Genomic DNA, 26798 nt, shown 5'->3' on the forward strand with positions numbered 1-26798 from the left:
AACGCCAAACTTCCACTGGAAGTCTGTTGCAATGTTCTGAGTTCCGGGAAAAAAGAGAGCCCAAGAGAATTTTCCGGCTGCAAATTTTGGGTCACCATTGTTTTCAATAGGGTTCAGGTATAGTTCGGGCCTCAAACCAAACTTTGGACAAAAGTTAGAGTTGGGTACCAGAACCCGAACTTCCACGGGTCCAACTCATACCTACTCAGGACATGACAAGCTGGAGAACAAGACAAAGGTGAAGTTGAGGAACAAAACCTAGGTCTAAACCAGAAGTAGGACAATAGGTGCCAAGTGACAAATCCAAAGGGCAAGACAAAAGAAGAATCTAATGTCTATACAATTCAAAAAGGCTGCGAGTATAAATGCCAGTGTCAAATGTCAGTTTGACATTTCACAAAGTGTGCTGCATCCAATTTTCATTCATGTCTCTTGCATGAAAGGGCAAGCTGGGTTTGCAAATTCAGCTTCCCCTTTCATACAGGAGACATGGAGGAAAATTGGATACAGCACATTTCTGAAAGTTTAGTTTAGTCATGATATGCAAAAAAAAAAAATGACATGTGAATAAACTATGTTGAGTATGAGTTCATTCTGTGAAAAAAAAAAAGTGGATAAAGCACATCCGTGAAAATTAGTGGTATGAAGGAAGTCCAAGAGGTAAGAAGTGAGCTTGGAAGACACCATTCGTTTGTAACTTTTTTTTTTATAAAATGGTTTACTGAAAACATATTGCCAAATGTTTAACCTAAACACCTAATCTTTAGATTCGTTTTGTCACAAGCTGTCTAAAGTGTACCTGTCTTTTCAGAATAAGTGGTAGTGAGTATACATGAAAAATAGCAATAGCCATGATAGGACTTATATCCAGCATTTTTTGCCAGTTTTAGCCCCACATTTTCTACTGGGTAGAGACTAACCTCTATTAAAGTTTACCATACAGTCGAGAGACATGAGGAATTCTTGCTCTGTTTATGCAGCACAAAGCAACAGTAGAAGGCATTATTCAGCGATCCTGAGCAGTACAGCTGTGAACCCAGAACTTACTAAAATACAGCAGCTGGAGACTGGAATATGATCCTCTACACCATCTGCAGGAGGTGGGTTTATGCAGACAGGTGCAGCTGCACTAGACTGTTTCCTGAGACCCACCTTGTAAGGTTGGTGCTTGGACATAGTTATTCAGACCTCTGCTATGAATGGTCCAGATGGGAATAACCCTTTACACAGATATGAAGAACATCCCTTCACTAATAGAAAAGCTACAAATTTTCAGATGTAACATTATTTAGTAGTGGAAGCTTTGCTTGGGAAAGCAGGATAATGGACATGCAGGTCCCATAGTAGGCACTTCACATATTGTATTAGGATTGGGATGAAAGGAAAGGTGTAAGTCATGTTACAAAGGTAGGCATACAAGTAGTTGCAGCATAGCTAAATATACCAACAGATGATCTGTGAGAATATTCTAGTCATAGACAGGGCCTATTCAACACTATCAGTCAACATTACTAGAGGGAACTACTTACTATTCAGATGCAGCTGATTGCTATTTAGCTCAAAGCTCTTTGAAGAAAAAAAAATTTGTACTATTGGAAAACAGTTATATACAGTATATTATTATGTATAGTCTTGTAGTTATGAAAAAGTATAAGCTAACTAAAATTAAACAAACTGTCCTAAAGTTATTTTCTAGAATAATGACAAGCTATTACCGTAGTTAAAGCATATATAGATCAATGTAAATTTGTTTTTTTCTCGCTAGTGGGGACCCTTCAGAAGAAGGAAAAAAAAAAACTCTGTAGGTGGCACTTGAAGACAATAAAATCCATTGTGAGAGCAATTTTGCTAGGCCAGTGTTCCCCAAGTCCGGTCCTCAAGAGCCACCAACAGGTCAGGTTTTCAGGATTTCCTTAGTATTGTACAGGTGATAATTGCATCACCTGGACAGGAAAGCATTCAATGATCTGTGCAATACTAAGGAAATCCTCAAAACATGACCTGTTGGTGGTTCTTGAGGACCGGAGTTGGGGAACACTGTGCTAGGCCAACCAGTGAACACAAAAATAGTGGAGTTTGGTCCATGTAGGCCAATTGAGGATTTATAGTGTTTGAAAACTGGGACGCATTTAAGGCTGAACATTTTTTAAACAAAACCCATAATGAAAACCTCAAACACTAGAGGAACATATTCCAATTTCAAACAATTTATTTTAAAGGAGCACAGTATGAAAATCAAATTCCAGTGGGCATCTGGGCAACAGTAGAGCGCAAGGGACAAGAGCCAAAGCATTTGGGAAGTGGGGACAAAACAAAAAACAAGGTGAGGAGGAAAAAAAATACTATATCAAGTGGCTAACAAAGAAAATCTGTCTGTTTGAACAAACTGTAAACTTTGATTGCTTTATGAGCCAAAATAAGACATTTTTGAAAGTTCATGCTCGGATGAGTCCTTTGTCTTTTTTGTTACGTAATGATAACTTGATCGTCTCTGTGACCACGGCTTCAATCTGATGGAGATATAACCATATCACACATGTGCACGCCACAAAACACCAATATAGCACCCTGGTTTAGGGTGGGTAGTCAGCCTTGTGCCTGTTACATTCAACAGCATTTCAACATTTTTCAGAAATAGTTTTCCTAATGTATTTCTTCACAGAGACTGTCTATATTTTGCGAATAACAGTCCCCTACCCTCCACAACCTGTACCATCCCTGATTCAGAGGTTAACAAGTAAAGACATGTCAGTAAAGAAAAAGGCTACTTTTATACAAATATGTCCATAGTTTGTATTCCCTGGCCCAAAACCATCCAAGAATACTTAAAATCACAATGCAATAGCTAGAAGACAACTCCGTTGGGACAGAACTTTTCTTGTGGAGCAATGGGAAGTACGCTTAGGTGTCACCTGAATCTGCAGCTGAAGCAAAAATAGGACATTTCTAGAATAAGGAATGTTTAGGAGCATATACACAAGTCCTCATTAAATTCTCACACAGCATGGATCCACAATAGTTAGTTGAATGAATACATGTAGTATTTTAACAAAGCAGAGCAAGAATCCATTTACCAGTGTGATGTTCAAAAAATAAAATAAAATGTAGAAAAAAAATGCAAAGGTGGAATTTTATGTTGGCTGGCAATAACCATGACTTTGGCACTTTTACTAAGGAAAAACTAAAAACAATGGCAAAATGTAGTCATGAATTTGTGAAATTGATGTAGATCGATGGAGAGGCAAGAAAATTAAAAAAAAACACACCATAGAAAAGCATCACCATTTTACCTCTCACGACAGACACCACGCATGCACAAAAAGGGATAAAGACTGGGTACTGTATTTATTATTTCAGAATTTCTTTACACAGTGCAACATGAAATCGCAATGTGGGGAGAGGGGCTGGCATGTCACAATAATTATAAGTGCATATTAAAAAACATATATTATATATATAATGTACATCATATAAAACAGCTGTGAAACAGAAAACTTATAAGACAAAATGTGATGTCAAAGCTCAAACGGAGCAAACTGCCAGAGAGGCAATTTTTAAAAACACTTAAAAAAAAAACAACAACTTGTGAACATGGTGAGCAAACTGGAGGCATTGATCGTGTATCGATGTTACAAGGTCCCTAGTCCTTTACAGGGAGTTTGAGTCAGTGACAGCTTCACAAATAATCCGATCACAATGTATCGATGGCCACAAGATACACAAGCTGAGGGATAGCCTTCTAAAGCGGATAAAAACAAAATTGTCTGGAAGGAATGGCTTCAAGAACACCAATGAAAAGGGTTGGCCATGATCTAGAAAAAAAAACAAAAAAACAACTATTTGGGCTCCAGCAACAAGCAGTTAAATAATAAAAGCAGCACTACTAATTGGTTAAATTTCCCACTTCCTTACCGCGCGAGTGATTTAAATTTACTATTTTATTGTATTTACCCTCCTTTACACCACTTTAAAAGGAATCATCTATGATCAGGAAAAAATAAAAAAAACACATTTAGTTTTAGGCTTTCATACAATACTTAGATTGCTGGTTGCGACCATAAAAAAAAAATTCAGCTCAGAAATAAATCCAATCTTCAGAACCCTAAAACTTTTACTAAAAGTCGCCCACCATACTCCAGGAAGGGAGTGGCATAAAAACAATGATCTGGGGCTCTCAATCCAAAACCACCTATCGTAAAAAAAAAACAAAACTGGAAAGTCAGATTGGAGAACACTGCTGTAGACGTTCATCAGAACGATTATAAATGTAAAAGATTGACATGACAAAAGATTTTAATACTGGCTAACCAATTTGACACAAAGTCGTTGTCCACTACTTCACCGTTGATCGGCAGGGCGTCTGGTATCAGACCCCGACCAATCTGCTGTTCTTAGTGACCGCGGAAACGCTCAATTGCGGACCCGTGCCATCTTCTGATACTGGCCGCAACAGGGTATTGCACATCCGCGGCCTATGATTTAAATAAGAGGCGGATGTGTAGTACCCAGCCGCAGCCACTCTCAGAAGACTGAGCAGTTCACAGCTGGCTGTTGGACCCCGACTGATCAGACATTGATGACCTATCATAAGGATGGGTGATCAATGATAAAGTAGAGGACAACCTCTAAGACATGTCAAGAGGGATGATTGTTTTAAGCATGGAATATTTCTAAAGCCTCTTTTCTTAGCACTCTATTGTGCTTCTCTTGTATAGCTACTAGCAATGTTGGAATTCATTGACCACTACGCGCTACTAGTTGGAGGTGTGTCTGGGGCGTGTCCTGACATTGGCAGCTGATTGGACAGTGTGTATCACACGGTCACACGCCATTGACCAGATGGATGCTAACACGCAGTAGCCAATTAATTCACACGTATACTGCAAAGGACAAAATCAAAGAAAAGATGCCGTAGAGTTATTTCATGAGGAATACAAGTAGACATTTCAGGAGTGACAACACATCTGCTAGAATTTAGCACACTGAACTGCCTGAAATACTTTTGAGGGATAAGGTCCAATCGCGATATACAAAATTAAAGTTAAATTTAAAAAAAAAAAACAGGTTAAGTACCATTAAAATATGTTCCCATATTACAACTGGAATCTACCATACTATGAAGCAGAACCTGCTTCTTTTAGTGTTAAACACAAACTGACATCTACAGGAAAAAAAAAAAAAAAGAGACTCCTTCCATTTATATTCATAAGGCACATTACAACCTTGCAGAAAGCAATAATGTAGTTGTGATCATGCAGAACAGTCTCTTGACCAAATTCCGCAGCAAATCATCAGCTTGTTAGAAAGAGGTCAGTTCTAGATGGAATATAGCTAAATAATACCTTCATTAGAATAGCAACAAGTTTAATTAGAGGCCTAGGGTCCATTGGGTTTCCAATATTCCATGTAAGGATTATGGAGCTAGTAGGCTTGCTTATTAAATAGAACTACATTTTTGCAGCCTGAATCCTATACGTGAACTATATGGCACTCTGTTTCAGTAAGGGCAGCACATTGGCTAAGCTGGCTCAATACTAGACGGTAAATCTGCCGTTGCATCAGTCCTTGCGAATGTGAACGTGGAAGAGTCCGCCCGATACAAGGTGAAAGGGGACACACTTTTCTCTTATACTGAACGTAGTCATGCAATTTAGCATTGTAGTGTATTATATGCTGATTAGTGTTACGGTAAATGGCAGGAAAGCGCATATCATATATTATGTATTTCGCTTGGAACAAAGTCTGCACTCTATGACACAACCTGTTTGCTCCGTCGAGGCATCACTGACATACGAGCAAAAGGTATGTACACACAAATATACATAACGGAAGAACAAAGATGTAACAGAGCCAAAGATGCTGATGAAGCAGAGTAGAGTTTCATTATCAAGTTGATCAGAAAGTTATCGCTAAGCAGACGAGCTCAATGACCAATTCAGCTCTGATACATCCTTATATAGCATTATCACTGCAAACGAGTCTAAGGGAGTGCCGGCCATCTGTGGGGTTGTGCTTTTACATGTCAGGGAATGCTTTGACATCATAATATCCTTCCAGGAGCGATCTCACCAATATAATGTCTACCTTAGCATCAAAATAAAAATCTACAAAAAAATTCCATTGTGTCTAGAATACAAAGGCATTGCTCAGAGGGTGCACCGCCTTTGTCTGTAACCCTTCTTGAGATCATGAAGTGAGAATTATTACAATCAATGTTGTTTAGTGTGAAATTACATGGAATTAAGATCCACCTTTGATTAACACGTTAGCATGTTGGCGATTTATGGGTGTCAAGCAGGAGCCTGCTGGTTTGGAAGGATGAAAGATTTAAGTCTCTTGACTGTAGTGGAAATTGCAGAAATGTAGTGTCACATTAAAATTATACAGCAGAGCAGCAAAATATATATATACATAAAAAAAAAATACAAGAGAAATAATCAGCAACATTGTAATGAATTTCCCTGCAGGAGCCTCCAGCAGAATATAGACCGCCAGACAGCAAATACTCAGTCTACTGTAAGGGGCGCAGCTCCAATAAAAAACACTTCATTAGGGAAATGCTATGGGTGCAGCACACTTATGGAATCTTCAAATGGGGCTTGACGCAAAAGGGCTTTCAGGTGAATTAGGGGTAGAGGGCAATTTTGGAAATAAATTTGAGTAGTTAACAAGTGGAAGATTTGTCCATAACAACAAGTACAGCTCTTCTATTCCTAAGACCTCATAGGCACACCATGGAGGCCGTACACAAACCCTACACAGCTGGGTACTATAGGTGCAGGGAAGAAGACCTAAGTCCTCTGTCACACATCCGTTTTTTGCAGTCAGTCACAATCCGTTGGCTCGACGGATCTGTCACAGATTGTGAAAAAAATGATGTGACGGATTAGTTTTTTCGATGGATCCGACTAGCGGATCTGGCTAATTGGATCCTAAATAAATCAGAGCATGCTCAGTTAAAACGGAATCTGTCGTGGGCTTCCATTCGAGCAAACGATGGATCCGTCGCTGTCCGATTTTTTCGATGTACACCAAAACACGTTACTTTGTAAGTTGTCTCCGGCCGCAGGACAAAATTTACGACGGATCCGGCGAACGACAGTTGAAACGTAAGGCCCTCCGTCGGAATCTGTCGCTAACAAAAGTCTGAGAAAAAAAAAACGGATCCGGCGACTGATTCGTTTTTTGTTTTGTTTTTTTCAAAATTCGACGGATTGCGACTGATAGCAAAAACCTGATGTGTGAAAGGGGCCTAAGTGATACGGCATACGATGAAACATGGTAATAATGGTTTTCTGATTTAAACAGTGCCAAAACAGAAAAAAAAACTATTAGGGTATGTTCCTAAGGTGAGGAACGGGCAGCACATGTCCGCTCTGTCCAAAGCGCTGCCGGCTTTTGAGCGCAGGTGAATCCGCATGTATTTATTGAACCGTGCGGAATCACGGCACCCAATACATTGGACGGGTAATATTTATCTTGTGGAGACTGAGCATCTCCACAAGATAAATAGACATGCTGCGGTCTGGAAAGGCGCACCGCATGTCCGTCTCCACAGGGAAGCCGTGGGTGCCAGTGCAAGCATAGTAGAGATGGGAATTCTTGAAATCCCATCCACTATGCTGTAACATCTGGCTGCTGCGGATTGTACGCAGCATCCAACCTGCAGCGTTTACTCACCGTGGGAATGCAGTCCGGCGCATGAGAAGGTACAATGTAGCCCCATAAACAAATTTGGGCACTGCATTAAGGCTCTATACAATCTCCCAGGCTGTATGGAGTCACAAATATGGCGCAGTTCACGAGGTCTAAGGAAGACAAAGTTATTGCTATGGCCAACTCCTCAACTCTACATCTTTTAGATCTATATATGTAGAGTACATTCCAGCTTAGATTTACCCCATGGCAGTTTACAATTTTGAAGTCTTCAATGACCGCTCTAGAAAATGCAGGACTGAAATTAACAATATCAGTAAAATTAAGTTTCCATTGGGAAAGATATGCTCAAAATAAAAAATAAAATCTATATATTTATATGAGATACAATATACAAACACACACGCACAACCGATCATCCCTAGAAAGAATACATATGTTAGCCCTGTCGTTTGTTTTATCGGTTAAAACCTGCAATGCAATTCAGCGGCATAGACAGAACAGGATCATGTCAGTGAGGAAGGATTGCAAGAGGAACCGACTAAAAGAAACCTGGAGGCAAAAGAACTGTGGCTGTGAGGGCAGGTGCACACAAGTATGTATAGACTAGAGGAACTGTCCTACTGCCTCTGCTCACCTCACTTATTGTAAAAGAAGAAGACGCAGCTCTGTAGAAACAATTTAAAATACATGTATGTATATATATAAAAAATAATAAAAATCACTTGAATTGTACGACTTCTATCAAAGGCAGACTTACAGCATTGTGCTGCATTTTCACTAATTTGGCAAAAAAAAAAAAAAAATGAAACCACCAATTTTACAAGAAAAAAAAATTAAAAAGAAATAGAAAAAAAAAAAGTCAAATTCTGGTAGTAGTAAGGGGTTACTACACTGGATAGTAGAGGGTAGCAGGGTCAGGTCACACCAGGTTGTACTCTTTCAGGTTTAGCTGTAGGATGGTGTCTTTGACAGCAGCAAAAACAAAGCGGATGTTCTCTGTGTCTGTGGCACAGGTGAAGTGCGAGTAGATTATCTTGTCACTGTCAGGATTCAGATCCACAAACATTTTCAGAATGAATTCACGAGCAGTCGTTGCATCTCGCTGGGGACCTAGAGCACGAGAGAAAGAAAGACAAAAATAAGCATGATGAGAAAGATGAAAAACAATCCTAGATCTGACCACTGCGGCAGAGAACTTGCCTTAGAAGCCCATCCTGCAAGGAACAGTTTTCTAGGCATGCTTTTATCTGAGCAGAAGTCACTGTGCTGGGATGTGGAGGAAGAGAGCGGAGTATCAAAAATTCTGAATCCTATATACAGTCACACATCTATATAACTATCTCTCGCATATTAAAAAATATAATATAAATAGTCGACCACCAGCGCCGGCCCATAAAGGAGGTAGCAGAAGAGGATCCAAGGAGAGGCAGCCGCGCCCGTGATCCTCTTCTGCTACCTTTCCTCGTACACTCTAAAGGCTCACTGACTCCAGCAGTGGCGCTTCAGGATACCGTGCCAGCCAAGGCAGGGAACCCCTGCTACCTGAATCCGTCTGACCGGGCCTGGCATCCCACGACCGATCTCTTCTGGCACAGGTATGCCTCCTCACAGGTACTGTAGGTTCCCTGCCAAGGACAGGAAACCAACTGGTGTGAGAGAGAAGTACCGCCCTTATTATCTGTAGGTTTCCTGTCGTTGAAGGGCAGATCCCCCTCTCTCCATGGTGCCGTCATCGGGGAAGGAGAAAAAGAATATAATACATGGTGTTGGCACCCTTGAAATTATTCCAGAAAATGAAGTATTTCTCCCAGGAAATTATTGCAATTAGACATTTTGTTATACAGGTGTGTATTTCCTTTGTGTGCATTCGAACAACAAAAAAAAAGGGAGCAAATTGTACATAATTTCACACAACAGCTAAAAAAAAAAAAATTAACAGGACAAAATTGTTGGCGCCTTTCAAAAATTATGAGTAAACAACTGTTTCAAACATGTGATGCTCGTTCAAACTTACCTGTGGCAAGTGACAGGTGTGGGCAGTATGAAAATCACACCTAGAACCAGATAAAAAGGGGAGAAGTTGACTCAGTCTTTGCATTGTGTGTCTGTGTGTGCCACACGAAGCACATAGAACAGAAAGAGAACTGTCTGAGGACTTGAGAACCAAAATTGTTGAAAAATATCAACAATCTCCAGAGATCTTGATGTTCCTTTATCCACGGTGGGCAACATAATCAACAAAAAATTTACAACTTGGGCTTAGCTAGTCTCCCTGGACATGGACAGCAGAGAAAAAAATATTGATGAAAGTTTGCAACGCAGGCCAATTCGGATGGCGAATATACAGCCCCAGTCAAGTTCCAAAGAAATTCAAGCTGTCCTTCAGGCTTCATCAGTGACAGCGCAAAATGTCTGTCAACATTTGAAAGAAATTAAATGCTATGGCCGGAGATCTAGGAGTACCCAACTGCTGACACAAAAATAAAGATAGACTGCAGTTTGCCAATATATACGGAGTAAATCAATCCTTCTGGGAAAGAATGTTGTGTACAGATGAGACCATGATAGCATTGCTTGGTAAAAGCAAATCTTTTTACTGTTTACCGAAAACGGAATAAGGCCTATAAAGAAAAGAACACAGTACCAACAGTAAAATATGGTGGAGGTTTAAGTATGTTTTTGGGTTGTTTTGCTTTCTCTGGCACTGGGTGCCTTGACTGTGCAGGCCATCATGAAAGATTACCAAAGGGATTTGGGGGTGACAAAGTAATGCCCAGTGTCAAAGCAGAGTTTGCGTCCTAGGTTATGCGTCTTCCTGCCGGACATTGACCCCAAACATTCTTCAAGAAGGACCCAGAAATGGATTGAATCAAAGCGCTGGAGAGTTCTGAAGTGGCCGGCAATGAGTCCAGATCTAAATCCCATTGAACACCTGTGGAGCGAACTTAAAATTGCTGTTGAAGAGTGGTCTAAAATTTAAGATCAGAGGTGCAAGAAACTTATTGATGGTTATAGGAAGTGATTGATTGCAGTTATTTATTTCAAAGTGTGTACAAGCAAATATTAAGATGGGGTGCCAACAATTCTATCCGGCCCTTTTTTGGGGTTGTGTGTGAAATTATGTCCAATTTGCCTTTTTTCCCCCCTCTGCTTTTTTGTGTTGTTCCAATACACACGAAAGGAAATAAACAAGTGTGTAACAAAACATGTGTAATGGCAATAACTTTCTGAGAGAAATACTTCATTTTCTGGAACAGTTTCAAAGGTGCCAACTCTTTCGACACAGTTGTGTATCTACATATACATGCGCACACACAAACACACAACTACAATGAGAGTTAAAACAATGAGAAAACTACTGAAACTGAAAAGCGATCTCTATAGAAAATTATATGGCTCTTTTTTTTTTTTAATTTTGTTAGGAAAAAAAGTTGAAGTGAACCTGATAGCTGATACATGCTATGGATTGGGCAGCATGTATCAGGCACTTGCTCTATGATTTCAGCCAGGTACATTTGACTCAAGTGCTGCCACGTGTCAGGAAAAAAAACATACTTTTAAAGCTGTGCAATGACCTAGAGTGAGAGGTCTGTCCCTACACGTGCACGTAGGCAGAGAGCGGTCAATCCACCACAGGAGTAAGTGGCAGGGGGACCAGCCTGTCCAACTACACAGCAGGTTCTGATTTTAGTTTTCCCCCCCCACATTGCAGTAAAAATGCACTTCTCAACTTTGGGATGATATAAAATGTAAATTGCTTTTAATGCTGTAAGTTAGAGATAGCAAACGTTTTTCCACATTTTGTTGCCAGAATTGTATGGGGAAGGGGAGTGGGGCAAAAATGTAATATATTCTTAGATCGGACAGTCACCCATAACAATACCAAATGAATATCGTCACGATTAGTTTAAGGAAATTGAGCTAGGGGTCGCATGTACACTGATTATACAGTAGTATTTCAGTCTACTGTGCAATTAATCTCCTAAGAACCTCAACCACATGACTGGGCTTCATACATATACAAACATGGCAGACACAATGCTGACATAACATTATCAGAAAGCTGAGCTACAGAAGGTACACCTATGTTTCCAACAACTTTTAGGGGTTGTCCACTACTTGGACAACACCTTCTTACAACGAACCTGTCACACGATTTATGCAGCGTGAAACAGAACCTGAACCAGAAACACATGGGCTACTTGCACATTGAACAAGTCTGTAGGGACATGTTCACACACACCACCAAGAAACTTGAAGACACAAGTTACAACAGAGTATTTTTGACCTCACTGTGCTCTTTTGTGTCTTCAAGCTTCTTGGTGGTGTGTGAACATGTTCCTACAGACTTGTTCACTGTGCAAGTAGCCCATGTGTTTCTGGTTTTATAATGGTTTTCTTGTTTCTACAAGACTGGGGAGTCCATCAGTCCTTTGTGGGTCATTTGCACTTAAGCTGTTCCATCCTGCAAGTTCCACATGGATATTCCCTCTCTGAACCCTGCTTATACAGGTACTATACAGATGATCAGGTTTTTAAATACATCAGATAGGGATTATATACATTAGTTAGGACTGCTCTATATGGGTATACCTTGACGATTGGTGGAGCAGCTTAGTATATATTTTTTGCAAAAAAACGTATCAACTAAATACCCTGTTTCTTTCCATCTTTTGACTGGCACTTGCTTATTGCTGTGATTTTTTTTTTTCACAACAGAGTATTTTTGACCTCACTGTGCTCTTTTGTGTCTTAATGAAACAGAACCTGGCTTATGTGCAGTCAAGTTATAATTTACTCTGTAAGACTTCATAGAAAACATTGCTTGAAGATCCAACTTTGGACCGAAGGCAGAGAAGACCAGGGCTGTGGAGTCGGAATCATGGAAATTGAGGAGTCGGAAGTTTGGCTTTCCGACTTCACAGCCCTGGACAAGACTAGTTCTGAACTACTTCCAGACAGCTTCTCCCCGAGGCACTCCAGGTGAATGACCAGACTATCCCATAGGTGAACATCGGGAGAGGCCTGTGAATCACCTTTGTGCCGTTGGGGCCACACCAGTCTTGCCTTTTTTCTGACTATGGTCCTCGGATGGATCTTCAAACTATATAAACATTTAATTGTGCAGCCAGGCGCTGTATCATGCTGCCCGAGCCACAAATCAAGTGAGGCTTTCTTTAAATGCCATCGACCCATGTAAAATTAAAAAGACCATTGACTTTCCTCCTCGTCCTAGTGATGTGGGCTCAGTGTCTGGCGGTGCTAGTGTGACAACGTTATGTCACTCCGTGAGCAATGCTAGTGGCATTTGCAGTGTTATATGCTGTGGTTAGAGCTGGTTCAGACTGCAGCAATATAACACAAACAGAGCAGATCTGCAGCACTCCTAATGTAATGCAAACAAAAAAAGTTACTCACCCAAGTACGTGCAGTGTTCGAACGCTGCATAAACCTGGGTAAATAAACACCTTTTCCCTTTTGCATCAAATTTGGAGTGCTATGAATCTCCTAGTTTTCTGGATTTTGGATGTCCTCTGTGTACCTGGGCACAAGACTTCTTTGCACCCTGCCATTGTATTATTAAAGAAGATTGCTTCTGTCTTTATAACCACATAATAAGCTGCAGTGTATGGAGTGGGCTTAGCTTGTGAGTCTGACCATATACTTAGTGCGCACATCTGCAGTACATGGATGACAGATTTGACAATGTTTCCGTTTTTAAAGATCTCTTCCTTTTAAGATCTAGTTTGACACGAACCCGTTCAGCAGATTATAGAAGACTGCAATGCCAAAAACCCTGCTGGTTCGTTCACAGTAGCAAGGGAGAATTTCCTGCGTAGCGCGGCTACATAGAAGACAATGGGTGCAAGCATACAAGGAATTATACTAGATAACGGCATAAAATGCTGCAATAACACTAGAGTTTCTGGGAATGCCAAGAGTGCTTACCATCAAACTCAGGGAAATAATCTACAAGGTGAGAATACATGATTTTATCTTCCAGGAGGTCTTTCTTGTTTAGAAAAAGGATAACTGATGAATTTTGGAACCATGGGTAGGTGATTATAGTTCTAAAAAGAGCCTTACTCTCCTCCATCCGATTCTGCCAAAAATAATGAAAATGGATAAACGTTAAAAATAACAAAATTGTCCCCAGTCCAAAAACTAATTGAAGCGTACCTATTATCACAATATCTCTCATGTCCAATTTACACTAGTGAAAACCTGTGATGAGCAAAGTGAATATAGGGCTTAGGCTATGTGCACATGTTGCGGATTTGGCTGCGGATCCGCAGTGGATTGGCCGCTGCGGATTCGCAGCCGTTTTCCATGCATTGTACAGTACCATGTAAATCTATGGAAAACAAAATCCGCAGTGCACATGTTGCGGAAAAAAAACACGCGGAAACATAGCGTTTGTTATTCCGCAGCATGTCAATTCTTTGTGGATTCTGCAGTGGTTTACACCTGCTCCATTATAGGAATCCTCAGGTGTAAAACTGCAGGTGGAATCCGCACAAAAAAACCGCATAAAATCTTAAATGTGTACTCTGCTATTGTGGTTTGACTGTTGACACTGTCAAATACTTAAAATAATCTCTGAAAGTATTGGGATACATACCTCATTGTCAGACTCGACAAGGACTTGGTCATATTCACTTAGAGCTACAAGGAACATGATGGATGTGACATTCTCAAAGCAGTGTATCCATTTCCTCCGCTCCGATCTTTGCCCTCCAACATCCACCATTCTGTCAAACAAACAAACAAAAAAAAAATGTATAAGACTAAATGTCAAGTACAAACACGGAAAAACTTCATATTTTTAATACCGCATATACACGTAATATAATGTGAACACAAAGTGCAGGGGGGTATTTTTAATGAAAACTGAACATGTAGCTTTTGTCACAGATTTTCACAGACTAAATAAATTACAACGGAGGATGATATTTCTGAAAACCTACTCTGATATTACACTAAGCTGATTTTTTTTGTTTTATTATCCAGCCATGCCACAATTTTTCTGGATTTTCATAGGGTGGGGGCTTCTGGAATATTACATTGACAGTATAATTTGCCTATCAGTTGACCGTTTTTTGAGGATCATCTCACACTTGGTTTGATGACATATTTATAAAACAATCTTCGTAGAGGAAGTATCGGATAGTACTGTACTTTTGCAATTTTCTGCATTTTAAAAGTTCGAGTCCGTGCTTTAGATATTAACAGGCTTCCTTTGTTTACAGCTCGTTGCCTAAGAGACAGACCACTGCTGCTGCCTAGCTCATCAGCAGTGCTCTGTAGCTGGCCAGGACTAGGAGGCAACACAGAGCTCCAGCAAACCTGCTTAGACGTTCAATAGAAAAAGGCTCGCAAACACTGCACACGTTCTGCTGTCTGGCAGCAGTGGTCAGTCTGCAAGGCAACGAGCTGGATCAGGAAAAAAACTAAAACTTAAAACCTCAAAGCTAAAAATTGTAATGAATCCGCAAAGTGCCTGTACTTATAAGCACTATCCAACAATGCCCATTTACGAAGATTAATAATAATCTTTATTTTTATATAGCGCTAACATATTCCGCAGCGCTTTACAGACATTAACCCTTTATCCGCGTAAAGCTACAGGCCCCAGAAAACAGGTCATGGAGCATGTCAGAGTGTTTGACGCAGAGTCTGCTCCACACAGAACTAATGCTTCCATATTAAATAGCATCTTCCTGTAACAACAGTGATCAGCGAGATTGATGGTCACTGCTGTTCGCGTCAATTAAGCTCCGCAATCTGGCCTGGGCGTTTATTAAGCTACCGAAAAGTAAGGAAAAAAAAAAACATGTGTGGTGTCGCCACATCCGTAACGGTACAATCTATCAAAATAGAAATTTAAATAACCCAAATAGTAAAAGTAATGAGAAAAAACACCAAAATTCGGTTTTGTTTGTATTTATTTGTTACTGCATTTACTCAAAAATTTGCACAAATAATATCTAAATCAGAAAAAAAATAGATGGAATAATGAGTACATGGTGAGAAACTATCCTCCCCCATTTCATAAATGTAAAGGGTTCTCTGCTACCGTGACAAACTTTTTTTTTTAAATTAAAAAGTCCCAGTAAAACAGGATTTTGGTTGCTTACCGTAAAATCTGTTTCTCGGAGCCTTCATTGGGGGACACAGAAACCATGGGTGTATGCTGCTGCCACTAGGAGGCTGACACTATGCAAATAAAAAAGTTAGCTCCTCCTCTGCAGTGTACACCCTACCGACAGGAAGTAGGATATTCAGTTAGTGAGAAAGCAGTAGGAGAAGCAACGTGTAAAAGAGAAAGAATAATAATAACATAATAAACTTTATCCACATAGCGCCAACAAATTCCACGGCGCTCCATAGATTAACAGTTTCAAGCACTCAAAGAGTATTCAAAGAACTCAAACGTATACAGTAAACAGAGCTGTTCAACTTGGGAGGGAGCTGTGTCCCCCAATGAAGGCTCCGAGAAACAGATTTTACGGTAAGCAACCAAAAATCCTGTTTTCTCTATCGCCTTTCATTGGGGGACACAGAAACCATGGGACGTCCCAAAGCAGTCCCTGGGGTGGGAAAAACAGACTTCCATCAAGTACGAGGACTCACCACTGCCGCCTGCAGGATCCTTCTGCCCAGGCTGGAGTCCGCCGTAGTCCGGCGAAACGTGTGGATGGAAGACCAGGTTGCCGCTTTGCAAAGCCGTCGGCGAAAGCCCCTGTGACGTACCACACTGGAAGCGCCGACTGCCCGGGTAGAGTGAGCCTTTATCTCAGGAGGGGCACTCTGTTCTTGACCCGGTAAGCTTCCAAAATTGCCGTTCTGATCGAGCGAACAATAGTCGCCTTGGAAGCCAGCAGGTCTCTACGCACGCCATCAAGGATGACGAAAAGAGAATCCATCTTTCGGAAAGCGGCCGTGCTAGCCAGGGAGATCCTCACTGCCCTGACGGGGTCCAGCCTGTACAACGATCGCTCCAGAGGATGAGTCGGAGCTGGACAAAAGGAAGGCAAAACGATGTCCTCGCTGAGGTGGAAAGATGAAAACCACCTCGTGAAAAGAAGGAAGGCGGAGGCCTGGGACCACCTTGTCCTGGTGGAAAAACCATAAAGGAAAACCAAATGGAAAAACCATAAAGGAGGTCGGCAAGAAATGGCCGCCAACTCAAACACGCGGCGGATCGAAGAGATAGACTTGAGAAAAGCCACCTTCCGAGATAGAACTGACAGGGAAAACTCCCCGAGAGGCTCAAAAGGGGGGAACCCCAGAGAATAACCAGCACAACCTTTAAATCCCATGAATCCACAGAGGCCCTGTACAGAGGGACAGAGTGGGCTACTCCTTGAAGGAAGGTCTTAACCTGTGGCTGAGAAGATAACGTCTTCTTAAAGGGAAGAAGAGCGCAGGAACCTGGCCCTTTATGGAACTGAGAGCGAAGCCCAAATCCAGTCCTGCCTGAAGGAAAACCAAATGGAAGGCAGGGAAAGGACATAGGTGAAAAGCGGTTGGACTCGCATCAACGAAAGTAAGCCTTTCAGGTACGATAGTAGATCCTGAAAGAAGATGAAGGCTTCCTAGCCTGGATTATAGCGTGACCCATCCGGGCCGAAAGACCGGACGCTCTTAGAACTGTGGAGTCCACAGCCACGCCGTTAAACTGAGCGACCGATAATTCGGGTGGCAGATCGGACCCTGAGACAGCAGATCGGGTCTGTTTGGAAGGCACCAGGGGTGACCGGGAGAAGATTGATGATGTCCGCAAACCAAGACCTCCTGGGCCAATCCGGGACGATCAGAATGACCGACACCCATCCCGCCTTGATCTTTTCGACAGCTTGGAAAGCAAGGGAAAGGGGTGGGAACCGATAGGGGAGCGCGAACTGCAACCAAGGAATGGCCAGAGTGTTAACACCACTGTGAGAGGATCGCGGGACCTTGGACCGACCCAAGGGACCTTCCTATTCAATCGGGACGCCATGAGGTGCACATCTGGAGTCCCCCAATCGAAGAGCAATCCGATAGGAAACCTCCTGAAGTACCAGTCCCCTGCCACAAGGCCCTCGCGGCCGAGGAAGTCGGCGGCCTAAATGTCCACGCTGGGGACATGCACTGCGGAGCTCACCAGGACCGTTACCTTTATCCAAAGGAGGATCCTGGAAACTCGGCCGAGGCCAGAGACCGCCGAGTCCACCCCTGGTGGTAGATATATGCCACTGCTGTGTCATTGTCTGTCTAGGCTGCTGAGAATCCTTACCCAGTGAAGGAAAGACAGAAAGATGATCCGGAACTCGAGGACATTGATCGGCAAGGAGGACTCCTGCACCGACCAACAACCCTGAAAAGAACAGGTGACAAAGCCCCGCGCCTCCACCGAGCGGGCTGACGTCCGTCGTCACCACCTGCCAGGGAACTGAAAGGAAAGATATGCTGTGAAGGATCTACTCTGGGATAAGAGAAGTGACCTCGGCCACCAGTCGAGGAACCGTTTGACCCGGGGGGAAAGCCGGATCGGACGATGCAGGGAGAAGACATACCTGTCCCCCTGTGATAGAATAGCCTGCTGAAGAAGTCTTGAATGAAACGGGCGAAGGGAAAATTGCTCCCGATGTTGCAACCAACCTCCTTAGGACCTTTAAGGCCCATCGGAAAGGAGGGGAGCCGAAAACCCTGGAGCAAGCAAACTTCCTGACAAAGGAGGGATATCCTGTGTTCGGGAAGGAAGACTCTGGTCCGACAAGTGTCGAAGAACATGCCCGGAGATACGAGGCGCTGAACAAGATGGAACTTCTTCCTGTTGACGAGCCACCCGCAACGGCTAGAGTGTCGGGAAGATGGATAGACTTTCGGGAGCCTGAAACCGAAATTCCTGAGCCTCCATGGAAGCGATTACTGAACGAGGGAATATCATCCTGAAGTGTCTCCGACGAAACCTCCTGTTCAGCAAATTGAGATCCGGACTGGGACGAACCTTGTCGTCCTCTGATTCGAAGAGAAGCCTGTGAACCGTTGAACCGTTCCTGTTCTGGGACGGGAACGATTACCCCGGATCTAAGGAGGGAAACAATGGCTGTAAAGAAACCCGGGACTAGAGCGGGGTCTCTTGGAGGTTGGGATTCGAAGAAAACGATCCCAGGGCCGTGAAATGAAGATTTTGTATCTAGAGGATACAAGTGCCCTGGCCCATGCGTCCTCTACTGAGGAGACCCAGACGTCCCTGAGGAACAGGAGAAACGGGCTAGAGTCTAGTCGTGGGTCATGCCTAGGTGGAACTTCCAGTCCTGGACCTGGAGAATCCACCTTAGGAGTAGCGGGGATGCCAGGAAGGAGTGAGTCGAAGAATACCTTATTTTCTTAACGTGCCTGTGGCCTCTGTTGCGAAAAGGAATCTGATGCCGCGAAACGACGCAAAAAAGGCCGAAGAGGACCGAAGTTGCCGCCTAAGAGAACTGGTGCCGCCAGTGGCGTCCTTAATAACTTGGTCCAGCTTGGAACCGAAAGGACGTGATCCTTGAAAAAGCCAGGCTCGTAAGGGACTTCTTTGATGACTCTTGAGCCAAACAGAACGACGGCTGGCAACAACATTACCGGGTGTCTGAGCGGCAGAAGACGCGACGTCCACAGAACACATTATTCCCCGGCATGAGTAATCTGGGTGGTAACTTCCGCCAGCCAGTCTGGTGGAGCTCCGGCTAGAATGCCCCAATGGAGTTGTTTTAGCCCCTTCGGATACCGACTTCGAAACCCAAGTGCAAGCGGGCATAGGGATGATGCGGCAGGTTCGAGAGCCGAATTCACAAAGGATTCCATGATCCTATCGATGGAACCTGTCAGTCGCCCCACCGGACAGCGTGAGGACTGTGTTGGTGGCAAGTCTAGCGGCCGGCGGATCCACAGGGGGAGAGGTCGTTCTCCATCACCTCTCATTCCAGTTGGCGATGAGATCCGGAGGAAAGAGATATGAGACTCCAAGACGCTTTCCTCTTTGAGAACGTCTGGTCGAATTCGCTCTTTCTCTGGCCAGAAGCTCCTCGATTCAGGATGAGGAGCGAATCCCTTGGGAGGTAGTTTAGACCGTCTAAACGAAACCGCCTGATCTGCAGGTTTCGTAGAGGAATCTTTGTAGCCACAAGTCAGATTGGACGCTCCAATGAGGCTTTGAACCATATCCCTCATGATAAGATATGGTTCGACTCCGGCCCCAAATTATCCTCCGAAGGCACATCAGAGAAAGCCTCGCCTGACTCCGGGGGGGGGGGGGGGGGAGGATAAGGAGAAACTCGACCGCAGAGAAAGACCGTGGGGCGAGATGGACCGAGAAGATAACTCAGACTGGCGTTCCCGACTGAATCTTTCGCGGCCTGTATTGGAAAACTCGGACAGAGCTTCCTGCGACCCGCTGGCTACTACGGAAGGCTGCAGGGGCAACCGATCGAGCACGGACACAAGGGTCTGGGACACCCGTGTGAGATCCGCTACTGATAGAGACAGAGGGGAGGCCCAACCTGGGGTGGGGACTTCGCTCTGAGGCGGAGCAGCGGGAACAAAATGTGGGTTGCTGCAGGCCTGCCTGAAGGGAGCTTGTGGTTACAAGGCGAACCCTGAAAGTGTTTCACTAAGACACAGGAAAAGGTAGGAGGCCGGGAGCGACCTCCCTTAAAATTAGACCGATCGGGCCCATAAGGGAAATGTCAGAAGATTAGGGGTTTGAGTCAAACTGCGGTGCAGAGGTACTCACGGCAGGCGCTGCGGTGTCCAGATGGAAGGCTGCACGGCTTGGAAGATGCTCCTCAGGAACAATAGCCCCTAGGAGAGCAGGTAGACACATCTGGGGCACTCTTGTCCGGAACTTACTGCAGGCCTGAAGAACAGCAGTGGAACAGAAAGATGGAGCTGCTGCCCTGCAGCCTCTGGTGTGATCCGCGCAGATGATGTGCTGTGCCCCCAGGAGAAAATGCGAGCACGTTGGAATCTCCTGCCCTGGCTCAGCAGCGACGTGGGGGAAGGGGCGGAGACAGCCCACATGGCGCCGGTAGGCGGAGATTGCAGGGCACAGTTTGTCGGGCGGGAGAAAGCCCGAACGAAGAAAGCGGAAGTGAAGGAGCGCGGTACCGGAAGTAGGCCCCGGCGGGAGCCGGGACCTAAATTAGAGGCCGGTGCCGCTGGAAAAGAGACCGCGGCCCCGGAACAGTGCACCGCAGAGCAGCGCGGCAGCCTGCCAGGACCGCAGGGACGGGACGTGGCGCCGAAGTAGGCCCCAGCTGAAGCCGGGACCTAAAGGAGAGGCCGGCGCCGCTGGAAAAGAAACCGCGGCCCCGGAACAGTGCACCGCAGAGCAGCGCGGCAGCCTGCCAGAGCCGCAGGGAGGACGGGACGCGGCGCCGAAGTAGGCCCCGGCAGAAGCTGGGACCTAAATTAGAGGCCGGCGCCGCCGGAAAGGGGATCGCGGCGCCGAAGCCCGCAGGGCGGCCGCAGGGGGGAGCGGTGCCGGCGTCGCCAGAAAAGTGACATTGCGGCCGCTGCGCAGTGTGGCCGCAGGGAGGGCACTGCGGCCCCGATGAAGGGGATAGCCCGTAGTGCAGAGCCACTGCTCGTCTTGGTGCCCCTAGGATCCCTTTTAAAATAAAATCAGCGCCGCCATAGAAGATAGTGCAGCGTATTTAGGGCCAACTACTCCCCCACACCGTGAGAGAGTAAGGGGAAGATCTGGAAATTTAGGGGAAATACTCACCTAAACATCCCACGCAGTTACTAACCTGAAGGTATCAGACGTCCACGGAGCTGTGATGGACGTCCTCGTCTCCTCCAACCGACAGGCTCTGGTGGGCGAGTGGGTGGGGGACGGAGCCAGGACCGGACTTCTGAGCACGCTGGTGTGCTAGGATCTTGGTCCTGGAGAGGGATCTATGAGGATACGGGGTGGCAGTACACGCCGTACTCATAGTCCGCATAGTGGGACTACAGGTGTGACTGTTCACCCTGTATCCCTCTGGAAAAATCTGAAAAGAAACGACGCACATTGAGGTAGATAAGGGTCTAATGAAAGACCCGTGTCCACCTCCTACTGACACTAAGCTAAACTGAATATCCTACTTCCTGTCGGTAGGGTGTACACTGCAGAGGAGGAGCTAACTTTTTTATTTGCATAGTGTCAGCCTCCTAGTGGCAGCAGCATACACCCATGGTTTCTGTGTCCCCCAATGAAAGGCGATAGAGAAAATAAAAATAACAGTTACCTGCCACACTGGTGCAGGGTCTCCTCTGACATTTATGCTATGTGAGCTCTGCAGCCGGTCAGCGGCCGCCATTAGCTTTCTGCGCTCTTCATTCCCTTGGACAAATGTTGGACAAGTGGAAGAGCAGCAGACCAATAGCGGCCCGCTGATTTGCTGCAGGTCTAACGTGGCAAATCAAAGTGACAAGTCCCAGGAGATCCGGCGCCGATGCAGATGGGGAGTATATGTTCTTTCTATTTTACAACCTTGATGGTTTTCAAGATCTCTGACTGCTGTCATTTAGAAGTAACCTTTACTGTTGACTTCCAGGGTGGTGGAACACAGGTTCATGGATAGTTACAAGAGAGCTTTGACACCCATATTGTGACACTGCGGAGGGCCATAAGCCCTGGATAGATATATCAGGGCGCTGGAGCCGGTAAGCCAAACCTCTGACTCTGACTCCACCAAAATGGGCTCAGACTCCACAGCCCTGGATATTATCCCCTGGAAGTGAACAGTGCAGGTTTCTACAGAATAAGGCCTGTTTCACACATCTGACATTCAAGGTCCGGGTGCAAGACGGCGATGTACAGACCGCCACAGGTCCATACACCTTAACTCATCAACCTGACCCAGAGATAAAACTGGCAAGGTTTACGCCAGCAGCCGTGCGTGGCAGGCGTGACACCAGACAGGCTCAGATCTTAGCTCATTTTGCACCAGCACAATCTCATACATTGGGATACGTCACAAAATGGGCGGTCACTATTATACACCATCCTTGTTTAGAAAAAGAAATGAATACCATGACATGAAGTATTTGTTTCCTTAGGTCTTTCAAGTCCTAAAAAAAAATCTATGGGAAAAAAAAAAAAAAAAAATCGATGCAAAGCATGCTGCAGTATGTGCGTAGACTATTCAATAAACTCTAGCCACTATAGCAATGGATTCAGAAAATTAAAAGTTAGGCCTATAAAATCACTGCACGAATCCAGTCTGCGAGCTCTCAGCTTTCGGGGTCAACGTAGAAGTGAACTAGGGGGAATGAAAACTGGACGCGTTGTACAATTACACGACAACAGCAGCTTCAGGAAATTCTTACAGGCACAATTCCAGTTTCGGTCATTTCTGAAATCTACAGCAAATACTAACACAAGACAAAAGGATAGAAAAGGCTAATACTGCCAAGGGCAAGCTTGGAGGGAACTAGAAATGAAAGGGTTTGCTGTGTATATATCCAATTAAAGGGAAATAAGGAAATATTTAAAAAAATAAATAAGTGTTACGGCCAAAGATTCTGCATGACCAGCTCTACCCTCGCCTACTGTATCCTCACCCATCCCTTGTAGATTGTGAGCCCTCGCGGGCAGGGTCCTCTCTCCTACTGTACCAGTTATGACTTGTATTGTTTAAAATTATTGTACCTGTTTTTACTATGTATACCCCTCCTTACATGTAAAGCGCCATGGAATAAATGGCGCTATAACAATAAATAATAATAATTCTACAATTTCTCCCAAAATCTCAGATGATAACCCCTTTTCTACATTGGGCAGATAGTATGCCGATGTCGGTCACCCTCCCTTTCATGGGGGCTCTGGCGGAGAGCCCACATCTTTCCCGGCACATGTCAGCTGTTCTGATCGCGATCCACCCGTTTATTAACCTGTTAAATGCCACTGTCAAACTCTGACAGCAGCATTTAACATGCGATTCCAGCAAATCCGCCCATCGGCGCCCGTGTCCGTGATTGGTTGGGACTGCCGGATTGCTATGAGAGCCGCCCGTTGGTCGGTACTCATAGCAAGTCAGCTGCTACATACAGGTAATCTGATCAGTTAAAAATATATACCGTATTTTTCGGATTATAAGACGCACCCCAAATTTTGAGAAGAAAAATAAGAAAAAAATATTTTTTCTTATTGCTTACCGGGGGTGTTGGCTGCAGTGAAGCGGAGTCCCAGGGTCGCTGGTGGAGGAGGCAGGAGTGGGGTGATGCTCCAGGCCACAGGCAGGGATGAGTGGGGGCTCCGATGTGTGGAGTGCTGCTGCGGGGATCTTGTGCTGAAATCTCATCTCTCGAGATCTTGAACCCGAGATCACCATCAGCGCATGTGCAACCCCCGGCGGTGGCCATATTCCCGGAGAACAGCGCATGTTGAACCCTGGAAGTGCCGGGGCTCTGGCTTGTCGCAAAATGTCGGCAGAACCCGATGCAGCGTCGGACACCCATGTAGCACCGCTGGGCACCAGAGACACCCACAGCAACGGCCAGCAACCGTCGGGCACCCGGACACATCCCCCCAGTAAGGCATGTTCGCTTTCTAAGACGCACCCCCATTTCACCCCCCAAGTTTGGGGGGAAAAAAAGTGTGTCTTACAAAGCGAAAAATACGGTATGTGTCAGCGTTCAGAATCGCTCAGAATCAAAATGTCAGAATTACGTTTTTTTGGTCGCCACAACATGGCATTAAAATGCAATAATGGGTGATCAAAAGAATGTATCTGCACCAAAATGGTATCGATAAAAATGTCAGCTCAGCGCGCAAAAAAATTAAGCCCTCACCCAACACAAGATCACGAAAAATGGAGATGTTGCGGGTATCGGAAAAAAGTGCATTTTTTTATTTTTTTTGTTTTTTCAAACTTTGTAATTTTTTTTCCATTACTTCGATAAAAAAGAACCTAGACATGTTTGGTGTCTATAAACTTGTAACGACCTGGAGAATCATAATGGCAGGTCAGTTTTAGCATTTAGTGAACATGGTAAAAAAGCCAAACAAAAAAAAAAAAAATTGTGGAATTGCACTTTTTTTGCAATTTCACCGCATTTGGAATTTTTTTTCCCACTTTCCAGTACATGATATGTTAAAATGAATAGTGCTATTCAAAAGTACAACTCGTCCTGCAAAAAACAGCCCTCACATGTAAAAATGAAAACCAAAATAATAAAATGACAAGAACAGGCAATAGTGCTATCACCTAAAAATTATGTTTTCCAAGTCGAAAGGGTACTCGATGATACCAGTAGTTGGCACTCTAACTCTCAAAACATCTTGTTGGGTGGGCAGGTAGCCTGGCTTGGAAATGCGATCCATATCTGTCAAGTAACTGAAAAAGAAAAAACATTGATGGTTAGAAAACAAAATAAAGTGGAAATGCTGCACCTTCATGTGCTATTCTTTGCTCTGTAAAACTCAAAAAGTTATCTATTCATCAAGAATCAGAGTAACAACGCTGGTCGTGATGAAGGGGGAGTGTTGGAGACACATCCGATACGTTAAAAGGCACATACATGCCTCTACGTCTGAAAAGTGGTGGATGCCTTGCCAAGCAGCTTACTCCAGTCAGGGACCGGAGTAAGATATCTGGCAGAAAGTACTTCACAACTCATGAATTTGAGGAGCTGAGGAGTCACTCCTCCATTCTGCCCATACTTGCAGAGCTAGGCAAAACTGGAGTGAAAACGTCTGTCAAAAGTCGCAACAATTTTGTGAGTTTTCAATGCTTTTTACATGAGAATTCTCACAATTTGATGAATCAAGGCCAAAGTGTCATCCAAACTGCAGTCATAGCCGTGCAGAAGACAATTCCTACTTAGACAGCCGTAAAGGGTGAAACACGGAAATTCCTAGAAAACGCTCCTGAAAGGGAATCGGTGATCAAGTTTTAGCCACCTAATCTAGAGAGAGACTCTGATTTTAGCGATAAGTCACTTAGTCATAAGTACGCCAAAGGTTCATCATGAATTAACCTCCGTTCACCTCCATTTTCGAGGGGCTGGGTAAAACTGGGTTGAATACACCAAAAGTCACAAAATTTGTGCACAACAATTTTGCAATCACTGATGGATTGGGACCTAAAAGTGTGTAAAAACGGAATTGGGAGATACATGTTATAATAGGATGCTCCAATCAAAAACGATCAGAAGGATATATGCCAATAATGAAAGGAAAATCCTGTATGAACGTACTATTTGGCTGAATCTGACAGTTGGTATTCCCGTCGCCGATCATAGCATTCCTGGATACCTGGGTCGCTCCACAGGCTCTTGATTGCATTGATATATGGCTGTTCAAAAGTGCAGACCCTTTCCACATCCACTTCTCGTACAATGAGCGCATTAGCCTGGGGAAAGAAGTGTGGGAAGAGTGAACACACAGCATTGTGGCACTCAACACAAACCTGGACTTGACACAGCTTTATACAATGGAGTTTATTTCTGTGTTTGCCAATGTTATGGACAGGGCAATGTCCACAAAGCTAGAGGCATAATCTTCAGAATGATCTGACTATGGAGCATTGGCATTTATTATGATCAGCACTTCTCACACATCTTACCTTGTTCTGCTCACACTTATAGGGGATTTTCAATGTGTCCATGGCACGAATCATAGACTGCATGGCAGTAAAGATATTCTGATACACAAGCTTGGTAAAGCCCTTTTTGTCCTCTTCTGAGTAACCAGAGCCATGGATTATTCTCATCTGTTTAATAAAAGTGCTCTTGCCACTTTCTCCTGTACCTACAAGACAAACATACAATAGGGTTACACATATAACTGCCATGTGCAACGTCAGGACACCAGACCCCACCATAACTGGCATACTAGAAACTAATAACCCTCTTACTGCACCTCATGGCTGCCCACTGTGTTATTCTACAGTAACTAGGGCAAAGCCATGATCAAAAGAGGCAATTATGGCAGGCTTCACTTTCATGGCCTTTATTTTACCATCGAAACTTGCCCCAAGCTTACCAATGTTCACTCAAACACCAATGACCTCCATGCATGAAATTCATTGACATGCACATTGCTAACAAGACCTTAACCCCTTTCCAATGTTGGGCGTAATAATACGCCCATATCTGACTCCACGTTTGTTGCGGGCTCCGGC

General features: G+C 44.2%; 1 protein-coding gene across 1 annotated transcript in view; it reads right to left on the reverse strand.

Annotated features, from left to right (window-relative positions):
• Nucleotides 1-2191: 2191 nt before the first annotated feature.
• The window catches only part of GNA11 (G protein subunit alpha 11), a 57460-nt gene continuing 32853 nt past the window's right edge, over nt 2192-26798 (reverse strand). Inside the window, exons 2-7 of the mRNA XM_069739456.1 lie at nt 26241-26425; nt 25873-26027; nt 24882-25010; nt 14282-14411; nt 13609-13762; nt 2192-8769 (exon numbers count right to left, since the gene is read on the reverse strand). Coding sequence (XP_069595557.1) covers nt 8579-8769; nt 13609-13762; nt 14282-14411; nt 24882-25010; nt 25873-26027; nt 26241-26425 — 944 coding nt within the window. The 3' untranslated portion in view covers nt 2192-8578. The remainder of the gene's footprint in view (nt 8770-13608; nt 13763-14281; nt 14412-24881; nt 25011-25872; nt 26028-26240; nt 26426-26798) is intronic.

The sequence above is a fragment of the Ranitomeya imitator genome, chromosome 1 (assembly GCF_032444005.1).
Source record: "Ranitomeya imitator isolate aRanImi1 chromosome 1, aRanImi1.pri, whole genome shotgun sequence".
NCBI classification, from domain to species: Eukaryota; Metazoa; Chordata; class Amphibia; order Anura; family Dendrobatidae; genus Ranitomeya; species Ranitomeya imitator.